The following is a 13,784-nucleotide window of genomic DNA, read 5'->3' on the forward strand; positions in this document are numbered from 1 at the left end:
AGCAGCAAGGCAAGCCCTCAGGATCCAGCCTATTCCCTCTGTCCTCAGTGAACGTCTCTGCGCTTTGAGACTAGAGTCAGAGAAACTTTGCTTCCTCAAGAACTATTATAGAGATAGGCCATTATTAAAGATTGTATGTATTGGGCTATATCCTTTCTGTGGTTGTCCAGAATGTAGCATGTATTATGCATTAAATCACACACACATGATCTTGGATTTATGCCCCGTAGGTGTGCTTGTGTATTTACACATTCAATCTTAATGAATCTGACTTTCCACATAGTGAACAGAAGATGGCTAAGCACTTTGCTTTTCAAAGCATGGTACCCACAGTGCTGAATACTTGGGAAGTATTTCTTTGCCTAACGTACTTTAAAGCCATGAAGTCATGTTTACTTAGCTTATTAGTAAGTGAGCTAAGACAACTCATAGTTTTACTATCTTCTTTATTGTTAGCATTTTTTTATTTTGGCTCCTTTAACATTTTTTATATGCTCAAGTACGGTGTGTATGTGTGCATATGTATGTGTGGTGCATGTGCATATGAAGCTCAGAGGTCAACCTTAGGTACCATTCCTCTGCACATATCTATCTTGGGCTTTTTTTGTTTAGTTTTATTTAGTACAGGGTTTCTCATAGGTCTGAAATTTTCCAGTTTTGCCATGTTGGCTGGCCAGTGAGCCTAAGCAAGCTTCTTGTCTCAATCTCCCCACTTTGGGGATTACAAGCACGCATCATCAAGCCTGACTTTTTATGTGCATTCTGGGCATCGAACTCAGGTAGGCATGCTTGCATAGCAAGCACTGGACTATCTCCAAGTCCCTCTGCACAGTTTCAAAAATAATTAAATGCAAATGAGTATTTTTGAAAGTGAACCAATTCATAGCAGTGAAAGAACACTGCTTAGTCACCCTCTTGCTTTTCAGCATAACTAGACATTAGTGATTCTATAAATGGTAATTCCTCTTTCCATAACCTCTGAAAGGTTAATAGATGAAAGGCAAAAGCTCCGGGCCTTTGATCGTGGCCTTTTGTGAACTGACCAGGTAAGGCAGGCTAGGGCTTTGGTTCCTCTCCTATAAGATGGACTGACTCAGCATCCTACAATGCTGAGAGCTAAGTGAATAAACAGTCAGATCAAATAAATAAATAAGTATATCCTCAGATGCATCATTCCATCACTTGAGAATAATCATAGTGCAGATTATATCTGTATGCAAGGTGTGTGCTTGCTTTGTCTCCAAAATTCAGTAGTAAACTCTAGCATACAACTGGAAAAGGGAACAGAATAAACTTGTGTTCCCCCTTGCTCTGTTTCTGAGATCCTCTCTCACGCACGGAGTCTTATACTCTCAGAGGAGAAAGCAAGACAGTACTAGAGAGACAACATAGTGTTTCAGGGAAGCAGCACAGAGTTTGATCAACAGCAGCAAAGAGCCCTGAGTTTGATCTTGAGGGATTATGAAGGACCTAGGTGTCTTCCTGAAGAATGGGCAAATGCTTCAGTGTAGTGGCATTTCATTTGTATTTTAATAAATAAAGCTTGCCTGAAGATCAGAGAATAAAACAACCCCACTGGTCAGCTTTACAGACCAGGCAGTGATGACACACACCTTTAATCTCACTAACCACACTAGTGTGCCATAGAAACCAGGAGGTAGTGGTGCACACTTTTTATCTCGGCCCCCGAGAGAAATATAAGATGGAAGAAGACAGCTCTCAGACACAGTCTCATTCTAAGGATTCCCGAAAGCAGGATCGCCATTTCGGACTGAGGTAGAGGTAAGAGCTAGTGGCTGGCTGTTTTGCTTTTCTGATCTTTAGGTTGACCCCAACATCAGACTCTGGGTTTTTATTAATCATGCTACATTGAGGGAGATGACTATGTTAATGATTCTGATTCTATTATTAAACAATAGGCACAGGTAGCCAAACAGAATAGCATCTTTGTTGATCAGATAGGGAACAAGAAGTAGATGTGTTCAGTTCACAAGCCTCCTGATTCTACTGAGAGCAATGTAGTTTCAGGTGTCTGATCTCTGGGTTCTAGAGGATCTCTCTCTAGCAAGAACAGGCTTTGTTGTTCATGATTTCCTGAATGGATGTCTTAGTTGACTGTGTTTTCTGAAGCTGTCACTCCACACCACATACCCTAAGAATCATGAGGTTGAATCCTAAGTACTTAATTCTCTTTTTGTTTGTATTGCTTTGCTTTGTGCTTGAGACAGGGGCTCAGACTCAAACTTATCTTGTAACCAGACCGGTCTGAAGCTCACTATGTACCCCAGGCTGCCACAAGCTCATGGAAATCCCATGACTCACAGAATCCTTTGGACCACTGCCTCTGTCTCCTGGTTTGTGGAGAGAGAAAGTACAGTTGTCCCATGCATTTGTTCTTGCCATGCTCTGATCTGCACTCCTAAGGCTAGGGAATTTGAGGCAAGGGGAGTGGGTGGATGTGAAAATGAAATAGAAATTGCTGAAGAGATGACAACCTTTTAACAGGAAAATTATCAGAGACAAGTTAAAAGTTGATCTGCAGTATGCAGAGATATCCAGGTATGCACTGGTAATAAGCACACTGTTTGTGGGAAGGGCTAGTGTAAGTAGATGGTTTCCCGTCTCCAGATGGCCAACTCCAGATCTACAGTCTTCCTCTGGGATAAAGAAAAGGAGTAGGAGATAAAGAAAGTGGGGAGGGGGAACCTCCATAAAAAGAACAATGAAATGAATATCTTTGTGCTAAATGTAGAAAAATAATTGAGAGAAAATGAAGATCCGAGAGACAAAAAAAGCGCAAAGCTTCTAATATAACGGGTGCATATTTGTAAGAAAGAAAAACTTAACAAAAATCACTTTCAGAGTTTTAATTTCTTCCTAAATGTCCAAAAGGCAACATTAGTATGGAATGGAGTCTCATGCTTCTGAACCCAGCTACATTAGAAACTGAGGCAGGAGCTCACACACTCAAGCCCAGCTTTAGTCCCCATAGTGAGATCTAGTCAGAAGACAAAAATAAGACTACGAAGAAGAGAAGAACCTGGAAATGAGGGTTGTCATTCACGAGCAGAATTCTTACCTAGCAAACAGGAGACCCCAGGCTCCATCTCAAACATCAGAGAAGAAGAAAAGCAACATTCTAAAGAACAAGTGTGTTATAAAGTCTTTGGTGGCAGCTGAGCAGCACAGACTCTACTATCTGCATCATGGATCTTCAGTGGGGGACACTGCCAAATCTGACAGTCACCCAGAAGTCCAATGGTGAGAGATACAACATGCTGGAAAATAAGTTGTGTTGCTGTCAAAATTCAGCAACAATGGAACAGGACAGGGAATAGAACCAATGGAATGTGGAAAAAAAACAAGAATAACAACAACTACAAAACCATAGGGCCTTATTTCAGACACAGAAATTGCAGTCTTTTTAGCAAAAGCCAGACAATTACAATGGTAGGCCTCCCTAGCCATTAAGACCCAGCTGATGGACCAAAAGTGTGCCTAGAGGCAATTGGTCCCATATGCTCACCTGTCCTTTTTTGGTTAGTTCTGAGACCTAGAAAACCTGCAACACTACAGGACAAGATTATTTTATGTATTCTTCCATGTGCCTAGGTTAACTCTAATGTCACTGCTATCTTGGACCATCTCCTACGAGAACTCCACGAGAATGCCACACTTTCCCTAGGTATCCCAACTCTAGCCCTACAGCCTGGTGATGGGAACATTTGGCCAAGCTTTGCTATCCGTCACTATCCCTCTCTTGAACTCACCCTTTCCTAAAGCCTCCACTTCCCTACCCACACTCCTTTTCTCAAGCCTGAAGGACTCCCTATCCTCAAGGTCCCCCTTTATATACCATTCTGGTGGGTCTCTCAGGGATGTTTTGTGAAGGAAAGAATCATTACAAAGTCCTCAGCCTGGAGGTCAGAGTTGGACTCCTGTTGGCAGTAGTTAAAGCGAAACCTTGGGTGACTCCCTCTCTCCCTCATAGTGGACTTCCTCTCCCCTCCAGGCATTAGTGTGACCTTTAACATAGTCTTCATAGATGGCTATAAGGACGAGATGTCACCATCTCTGCAGAAAGCTCAGCTCTTTGTCACTGCACAATAAATGAAGAGTATTAGCATAAACTTGTTTAGATCCAATAGATGGATTCTTCCTTCCCTGCATTTACTCGACTGCCAATTCTCCTTAGTTTTGTCCACTGCTCTAGGGCATTGAGAACACAGTTTCTTTACTGCAAAGCCATATGTTCCCTGGACATCTAAAATGTACTGAAAGTATTAATACAAAACCTCTAGCAACTTGACTCCCACTCTCTCCTTCTTGTTTTCTTGTTCCCCATGGAGCTGAAGCTCCTATGCATCTGATGAGAATCTAGGACTATGGGGGGTTGTAAGAAAACAGTGAATAAATTCATGTTCTATACTAATATTATTGATAAACATGACTCATGGTTGTTCTCCTTCAATGAGCCATACATATTAGTAGTGGCAAACCAGAACAATGTAGCAGGGACTATCAAATTATAGAAAAATTCTGATGTTCACTTATAGGAGCAATGAAGTCTTCAAAAATATCTTTAAAATAACACTTCTCATTCCTATTTATTATCAGATAACAAAGGAATGAAAAGGTTGGAAATCCCCCATCTAATCCAGGCACACATCTTGAGTGCTTGGCTCAATAGTTGAGATGGTTTGGCTTGAAATAATCATCACATTGTACACACTGTTTAGATCTGAGTCCTGTTAATTGTTCTTTCTCTATAGACCCCAAACTGAACGCTCCTTGGAGGAGTAGATGTGATAACAAACATAAGCCATGAATTAAAGTGTAGGGTACAGTGAGCATATAGTAAGTGCCAAGGTTCTAAGTAGGAGTTCTAAGTTCACTCCGGAGTCTGTCCTGAGATCAAGTCTTTCCATCATGGGGGAATTAATTGACAATCACTGAGAATATGACAGAGGGTGGCAGACAGAGGCCATTTATCTTCACATGTGGTACTTAGGGATTGTACCTTATAACCTAAGTAGTCTCAATCTCACCCAGAATTATTTTCTTTCCCTGAAGAACTTAGCAGTCTCAAGTCACTGTTTGGAACATCTAAAACCACTCCTTTTCCAGAGATCCAAGGCAGAAAGAAGCTGCTGACACCATGCCATGGTGGCAATCTGTTACAGGAGCACCTTACAGAACCATAAGGAGTCAGTGAAGAAAACTAAGCAACAAACCAACATAAAGAATGCTTTTCTCTGGGCGGTGGTGGCACAGGCCTTTAATTTCAGCACTTGGGGGGTGGGGCAGCAGATCTCTGCAAGTTCAAGGTCAGCCTGGCCTACAGAGCTAGTTCCAGGACAGGCAGGGCTACACAAAGAAATCCTGTCTTAAAAAACAAAACAAAACAAAAAAGAAGAAAGAAAGGAAGGAAGAAGAAAAAGAAAGAAAGGAAGGAAGGAAGAAGAAAAAGAAAGAAAGGAAGAAAAGAAGGAAGGAAGAAAAGAAGGAAAGAAGAATAGAAGGAAGGAAGAAAAGAAGAAAGAAAAGTGTTTCTCTCCCTTAACTTTTAGTTCATTTTTATCCTCCACCTAAACAGTTGGCATTCTGGACCCATTCTCCTAAGCCACAATAACAATTAAAATGCATATTATCAGGGATTTGCATGGGAGCAACAGAAACCTGCACACACTGGGAAAGTACTCCGTGAACGCAACTCTTACAGGGAGCCATCCCAGCTCTCTCCTCTCCCTTTTATGAGTTGATATATTTCAATCCAACAATATGTCAGTCAAATTAGCCTGACTCTGATTGACTATCAGTTGCTCTGGTGAGGCAACTCTTCCAAAGTTCCCCCAAAGCCCCAATAAATAGTTATGGAAACCGTCAAGGTACCCAGATCGTCCGCTCAGTGCTATGAAGAGGATGATCCATTTCTACCTTCAACTCCAGTAGGCAGCTAGAGCATACACACATTCTCACAAAAGAATAGTCTTTGCTAGCACCACTAACATGCTGTATGTCTTGAAAATTGCAGTGTGCTACTATTTGGAAGAGCCTTTATTTCATCCTCTCTCCCTTTTACTCCTTTTCTAAAGATGTAGCAGTTTCCCCTCAAGCTCGGCCACTAGCACCCTTCCCCTTAAGAGCCACTTAAATGATTGAGGGTTAGAAACATGGCAGTTAGAATGTGGCCAGAGAGTTTAATGCTCCAGCTCATGCCTAGAAACTCCACAGTTTATAGTGGGGTTAGGCATGACTTGACTCATGGAAGGATGATAGACAGTGGGAAGGAAGATAGGTGATCAGACAGGATATTTTGGTGCGACCAAAAGTAGTCACTAAACCTTTAAGAGGTGCTGTCTGTCCACGCTCACTGTGCACTCTCCTAAAGGTTATGAACATGTGCAGTTTATTTAGCAATGTCCCAGAGAAAAACAAAGCGGGAGCTTAGCGGTTAACAGGGCTTGTTACTTTTGCAGTGGAGCCAGGTTCAGTTCCCAGCACCCATATTGGGCAGCTCACAACTGTCTGTAAGTCTAGATCTACAGAGATCTGGTGCCGTTTCTGGACTCCATGGCAACTGCACTCATGTGGTACACATAGAAAGACAGATGCACACACACACACACACACACACACACACACACACATACACACACACAGTAAGACTTCCTACAGGTGAGCAAGGCTAGTGCTTCTCTAGAAGAGAAAGGGTTTAGTGGTCAGATTTCCGGTAATGGGAGAAGGAAGACCTTTGAGAATCATGGAAATACAAGGATGCAAAAGAATTCAAAAGTTTCTGGAGTCCTAGAGGCATTCTAAATGTGCTCTACACCTGTAAGAAGTTGAAATGTGACTAACCTGATAAAGAAACTGAATTTTAAAATTTCAATTGTATGTAAATTTAAATTAGACAGTCATGTGGAGCTACCACAGGAAGAAAAAGGCAACTTTGCTAAACATCTATCAGGAATAGTCACATAAGCTCAATCTCCCCAGCAACCGGTGTATAAACATGGACTGATATCCAAGACTACAAAACTGTCAAACCACTGCAACCAGTATCTACAAGTTGCAAACCTATCAGGCTTAATCTGCTCCATCTCGGTACCAATCCACATTTCCCATGGCCTCAGAGTCAAATCCAACGGACCAATTAAAAGAGGAAGTCAATCATTTCTGTCTTGTTCTCAGTGAGTCTGTTTTATGATACCCACAGCCACAAGAAAATCTAGAAGTGGAGAGTGAAGAAGCAAAATCAATACACCCAAATCAGCTGGACATATGTGATGGAGAGCGGAGATGTGGTGCCTTAAAGAAAAGTGGCCTTTGCTTCCCATGGCAGTCAAAACAGGAGGCACCAGCGTCAACAATCAGATGAAGGGCAAAGCTGCTCAAGTTTGAGATGTGTTTTGCCGCACAGTAGAAAGCAAGTGCGGCACCCAATATTTCAGAAGCTTCGAGGGCCCTTAAACATTATCCACTTCAAACTGTTCTACGTATATATAAGCAATTTGAAACTCAGGGTAAAACAGCTAAGCACTCAGTGTCCCCGAGATAATCGCCACACTTGGTCTCAGCTCCTTACTCTGGGCTCCTCCTCCCAACTGTCTCTCTGCCTCTGTTGAGATCAGGCAGAGTTTGGAAGAGATACGGAGGCTTGAGGCCGCCCCACTTGCCCTACCCCGTGGTGAACAGAAAATAAAGAATGGCTTAACCAACCGTGAGAGCACGGTTCAACACAAGTGTCCTGCCCTCACATCCAGACACAAAGGCCCTGTGACTCACAGGTCACGAAATGTCTCAAAGGAAGAAAGTTATTTTTAAAAAAGAAGGTTTACCATTTTGTTTTTTGAGGATGCCACACCTTTTGTTAAAGGAGCGGCTTAAGCTCTATTTAAAAACTACATGGGTGCAAAGGAGACAGTTGCTAGGGTCAAGGCAAATGGTATTTCCTATTGCTATGTTCTCCATGACTCAGTGGGACAGGAGAAAGATGCAGGGATGAAAGGCAGTGATTGGAGGAAAACCAAGGACTTGGGGCTAACACTTAGGTTTCTATCAAGCTCAAACCTCAAGCAGGGGGAGAAACCGAGGTGATGAGGAGCAAATGCAGTAGACAGGTCCCCCCAACATGAGCAGGACAGTGTTTAGAAGTAAGGTTCCGTCTCCCATTCAGAGCTTTCGCCAAACAGAGTGTGTCTCCACATCAGAAAAAGAGGAAAGAAAAGGGCAAGTGTCCCTGTGTCTCTATGTGCCATAGTTTTATAAACCCTATGCTTTACCCAGTATGCCCCCTCCTCTCTCTCCTCTGTCCTCCCTCACCTTCTATTTCTGTTTGACCGAATTACACCTAGATAGGGCTCTCCTCAAACTCATGACCTTCCTGGCTCCCTCTTCAGAGTGCTGGGATCACAGGCTGATGCCATAAAGCCTCGCTTTGCTGCAAGCGTTTATCTATCTACTTACTTACTTAGGTTATATCCACTTGCAGTACTGGGAATCTAATAAACTTTGTGTGTGACTATTCAGATCCTCTACCACTGAGGTGCATTCCTAGCCCAATGCCTGTTGATTTTGTCTGAATGCTATTTTTGAAGTAAAATTCCCCACCATTTGGTGTGTATTGTCATGGGATGCTAACAGAAAGAAGAAAATCAAAACCAGAAATGAGTTCACTTCACTACCTGGACTTACACACTTCCCTGGTTCTCATGCAGTCTTCTACTGATCTATGCTACCCCACCGCTGCAAGGGCAGAAAGATAACCAGTGCTGTACATATGAAATGTCATATACTTTGAAATGTATGCTGTGCTCTTATAAACCAATCCCTGATGGAAAAAGAAAATACCAAACAAACTTCCAATATGGGACTTACATTCTGGTGCTGCTCGTCTTGTTGATGATGACAGATTTCCCAGTTTGATCCACGTTGTGATCCAGTCCAAAGTAGGCTGCCACCCGATGGACCAGCATCCTCTGATACGATGACATCTGGGGGAACTTTTTATAGTGGTTACTGGAACGGGATTACAGGAGGAATGAAACTGGGATCTCCGTTTTGTGTCTGTAGCATGTTTTACAGGCATTTCCACATCACTGTCTCCCTTATCCAGAAACTCCAGCATCACCGGACGCCCTCTCTCACAGACAAATTTCTACTATCACAGATTCATTGATCAGGCTGCGCCAGGCTGCGCTGTTTCGCAGCCACACATTCATCGTGTCTCTTGCAAAGTGTTCTGCTTTAGTTCATGATGCCTGATCAACAGAGGCAGGCAGAGGACAGGCTACATTGACAAAATCGAGGTTGCACATGTCTATCTGGAGATGTGTCATTACCCAGTTTACACCAAACACAGCACAATTATTTCCAGGCATAACTGACTGCAGACAGCTGGAGCCCATTAAAAGACGATAATAAAAATGAAAAGGGTCGCTTCTCGTCACGACCCCTCCATGCTAATCAGTGTCCCTCTCTTTATGACCATTTTGTCACAAAGATAACAGGCAGGGACACGCATGATCCAAGCAATGACCACTCCAAAATGCAGTGCCCTCTCCGTTTTGCATACCAAGACTCATAGGAACTGATGTTTTATCTACTCACAACCCTCTCCGGCATGATTCATTAACGCAGATACTGAACTAAGACATGTCATCAAATTAGCTAGCAACGCCATTGAACATACTTGCTGTCACCAATGAAATCAATCATTTCCTGCTCCATTTTCAAGAGTATCATCCTGTCCCTGAAAAATAAATGTTCAAAGGAAAGGTCTCATGTACTTTTCGGTTTCCAAAGGGCAAATACAGTTTATCAAAGGCAAGGGGGAAAAAGAGAAGACCTGTGTCTGATTCATCTTCAGATGCTGTGAACTCCTTGGCTTGCACGCCATGATTTTGAATTTAGGATTTTGCTCTCATCTCTCTTTCTAAGTATTTGGTGCTGTTAAGTGTTATCATTTTAATGCTAATTATGACATAAATTTTTGAATAATAAACATACAACTGCTAAAAACTTCAAGTCCAAAGAAACTGGAGTGAAGCCAAGCTGGAGTACTGATTCTCCAGGAATATGTACCTGCGCTGAGGTATAATTGATTGATGCAATATTGATCATTTTCTTTCTCTTCTTTTTCCTTTCCTTGGGATTGGGGAAGCAGAGCTGAATACTCTAACTTACGCAATGGGTAGTTATGTAAAAATTAGAGTCAGACATCCACTGGGAGAGAAAGCTCAGGGGAGCTACCAGGGGAGGCCATTTGTGTATTATGCTAGATTTCTTAGAGGTGTTTTGATCAATCACCTTGCAATATTCTATCTGAACCTCCTGCCCCCAGATAAGGGGGCCTGTGCCACCATTTACCTGGAATTGTTCTTCAGAGTGTTGATCAGAAACTCGTGCAAGTCTATGCCTGTAGAGTCCGTATACTCTTGGCTGCAGTCTGAAACAAAGAGCAGGAGGACGTTGAGTTGTCAGGGTTGATGACGGGGACATGGGTGGGAAAGGGTTTGCAACCTTTCTGATCTCCTTCCTCCTCCGGTACAGTTTAAAGGAAGCTCCCGGTGTGAAAATACTTGCTGCCTGGCGGGGGCAGTCAGAGTGAAGGGGAGATTTGAGGGTCTGATGCCCTTGACTCTGGGAAGACCCTGGTGTCAGAGGAGGGGAAGTGTGCACACCAGTGGTGGGGGCGTGTCAAGTACCACGTGTTCTCACTATGCTGAAAATCGGCGGGGCACTGCCTCCACATGACAGTACATCCAACCCACAGAGACCTCAAGAGCTTGTGATCCCTGACAACCCTGTTAAAATGGAGCAGTTAAAAAAAAGCTTTTATTATAAACTACCTAAATATTAATCAGTACAAAATGGGGCAGGGGATAAATATTGTCAAGTCTTTCTGGTCTCCAGATGCTGGATAAATTCAGGTTTGTACAACCGTTTTAGAAAGTTTAATCTCTTTCTTCTTATACCCTGTAAGCTTGAGGTTTTTATCTAGACACCAAGCTAACCATTTTAAGCAGGGATATGTTTGCAGGGCATAACATTAAGAGTAGCTGCCATTCCTAGGCTCGTGGGATTCCCTGAGCTGTCTCCAGCCCGACTCTCTTCATTACAGTTTGACTTATGTCTACTTTGCGCAATTAGAAGGATGCCAGCAGTCTGAATGTCCTCTACTGCAGGCCTGCGACTTTAGAAGGAATGGCGCTTTTTTCCAAACAGAGATGTGAGTTTTGTTTACAAATGAAACAACATGAAATAGTGTACAGACACAGAGAGCAAAGTCCTCTGCGCCAGGGAGTCTGCTGACTACACACCCATGTGCGGCTTACTGTGGGAAGGTGTCGAGGTCCTTGCTGTCTGTCTTCTGAGTTAAGAGTGAGAGTCGAGATGTAAAACTCTGTGTCGCCATTGTTAGCTAATCCAAGTCAGTTGTCAATGAACCTGAATGCAAGAGCAGATTTGATTTCCCCTTTTCCCTCCGCTTGTCACGGAGAACAGGAGATTCAAAAGTAAATTCAAAGAAGAAGTGATGCTAAAAATAACCTCTCTAGCTACACAAATAAGGGAGCATGAACAAAAAGACCAAAAGAAACAATGAGGCTCCTTTTTCCCTTTTTCTTTTTTTTTCTTTTTCTTTCTTTCTTTCTTTTTTTCTTTTTTCTTTTTTTTACACATACAGGATTATTTGGGAAAATAGGTGCAGAATGCCCGGGGCTGTAGAGATGCGTTCAGTTTGCAATGTCTTCCAGCTGAGCTTGTGCCCAAATTAAGCAAAGTAAGGAAATGATGTTCAAGTTCACCTTTTGATAACATTCTGATCTTGGATTTCTCAGAGGGTTTATCTCTGTTTTTATCCTTTTCTTTTTCTTTCTCAGAATCATCCTTCCTAGATTTATCCTCCTCTTGCAGGCTGGGGAAACTGGAAAGCTGTAAATGAATGGATTCCTGTTGGGGAAAAAATATAATGATTTAGGGCCAGACGTAACCGCCTCTGCCTGGCTTCCATTTTGCACAGAGGTTAGTAGGCATTGAAAAATGGGAGCCAGGTATGGATTCCTGTTTCTTAAGTGGTTAAAAACAATTAAGCCTGTCAGAGTCAAAGAACACTTGCTCTTTAAGGTGAACTAAAATACAGGAGTCAGTGGGAGGTCAGAAGACACATCTAGCACTAAACTTTTCCTCATGAATATTAACTTTAATCAAACTAAACTCCTGTAGAACACAACTCTTATTTTCTCTACAGGTTTAATTTTAAATGTGTAGGGGGAAAACATTCCTCTATCTGCTCATATTGAAACCACTGTCATGTCTAAAAAAGGCTTCTCCGACTCCCTTCCAGAGTTCCTTATAAGGAGAAATGTGCAAAGAGACAGGTTCCAGTAGTCATAATCACAGTTAGAACCAAGGGAAAGAATGCACTCAACAGCCAGTTTACAGGAAAAAGCCTGTCGTGGACCAGATCAAGAAGGGTGCACGTGCTATGGAAAACCCAACTTTGATGCTGTGAGCATCCTAGGTCTGATGTCATGGGGATTGCTTACAAATGTCGTTCATACTTTGTTATAATTCAGAGTCAGGGAAAGCATTGCCTTTTAGAAAATGGAGTGAGTCCTGCTTAGTTTTCATTAATTCTCTATAAATCCACGTTTGGGTCAATTTAGTTTCTGTTAATTCTTTCCCAGACAGATTCTCATAATCGGCTGCTAGGTACGGATTGCAGTGTTGAGCTGCATCTACTATTGTAGTCGCTTATTTTATTATTTATTTATTTATTTTTCAGGGGAACAGTTCTGTTTGTATTGATTGACACGAAGTAGCCATTGCTTTGAAAGCACATTTGCTTCTTTGAGGCAGAATGCTCCAAATGATGTTTTGTTGGGGCTTTGAGTTCCTGCAAAGCATATGCTGACAGGAGTTATGAAGAAATGGGAAGGATGAGGCCAGGTTATGTATATGTGAAAAATCTGCCCAGAGGCACTACTTCATTATGTGGGGCAAGGGTGGGCAATGTTCCCAGTGAGGAAGAATGTTTCTCACAGAACACTTCCTGCAACATTGCCCTGCAAGACCTATGAATTAGCCTTTAACTGTGCCCAGGTTGGGATTCAGAGTGGCACTGTTCAAATCTGGCTAACTGAATAAGCACAAGGTAGCACTTCTCACAGCAAGCTGGATGCTTTGTGAAGGACCCCATTGGAAATGATAGCTTGAGGGAAGTCACCATGGTGGCAAGAGGAAAAAATAGAAACAAAAAGATCTCTAACCCCCACAATACAGAAGGTGAGATAAAACAGGCCCGCCATGCATTTTTTTAACTAAGCTGGGACTTCTGACTCCCAAGAGTTTATTCTGTGGGTGGATATATGCAGGATATGCAAATCAGAGTGAGGTTCTACTGTAGTCATTCTTTGCGTGATGAGGGACAGAACTGTTGCAATCCAGGAGGGTTCAAGTAGGACCTAGGGTCTTGATTTTACTTTTACTCTTTCAGGAAATCCCTGAGACATTGCCTGCTGAGATGTGTCTCAGGAGGGGATGGGAAGAGTCAGTCCATCAGTAGACTCAGGGGCAAGCTGTGAACATGTGAGTCAGGAGAGACTCCTTCTTCAGAACTTTGGAACCATTCACCCATCTCTAAGTTGGAATCTAAAACTCACCATGTTGGCAATATATTCCATACATAAAAACAGAGGCCAAAGACATCCACTGTAGAAAAAGGGCACAAATTGGTGCTTTGTGTTGACAATTGCTACACTCAGGATTAAAAAAATATA

General features: G+C 42.5%; 1 protein-coding gene across 21 annotated transcripts in view; it reads right to left on the bottom strand.

The window, feature by feature from the left end:
* Positions 1-13,784, bottom strand: part of Arpp21 (cAMP regulated phosphoprotein 21) — a 142,747-nt gene that overhangs the window by 98,861 nt on the left and 30,102 nt on the right. For all 21 annotated transcript variants that reach the window (XR_005284571.1, XR_005284570.1, XR_005284572.1 and 18 more), the window contains 4 exons: positions 11,811-11,955; positions 10,372-10,450; positions 9,695-9,754; positions 8,881-9,021 (listed from right to left, as the gene is read on the bottom strand). Coding sequence is in view for 18 of the 21 variants with exons in the window: in XM_038321389.1 (XP_038177317.1) it covers positions 8,881-9,021; positions 9,695-9,754; positions 10,372-10,450; positions 11,811-11,955 (425 nt within the window). In the remaining 3 variants the exon portion in view is untranslated. The remainder of the gene's footprint in view (positions 1-8,880; positions 9,022-9,694; positions 9,755-10,371; positions 10,451-11,810; positions 11,956-13,784) is intronic.

Source organism: Arvicola amphibius, chromosome 3 (assembly GCF_903992535.2).
Source record: "Arvicola amphibius chromosome 3, mArvAmp1.2, whole genome shotgun sequence".
Taxonomy (NCBI): Eukaryota; Metazoa; Chordata; class Mammalia; order Rodentia; family Cricetidae; genus Arvicola; species Arvicola amphibius.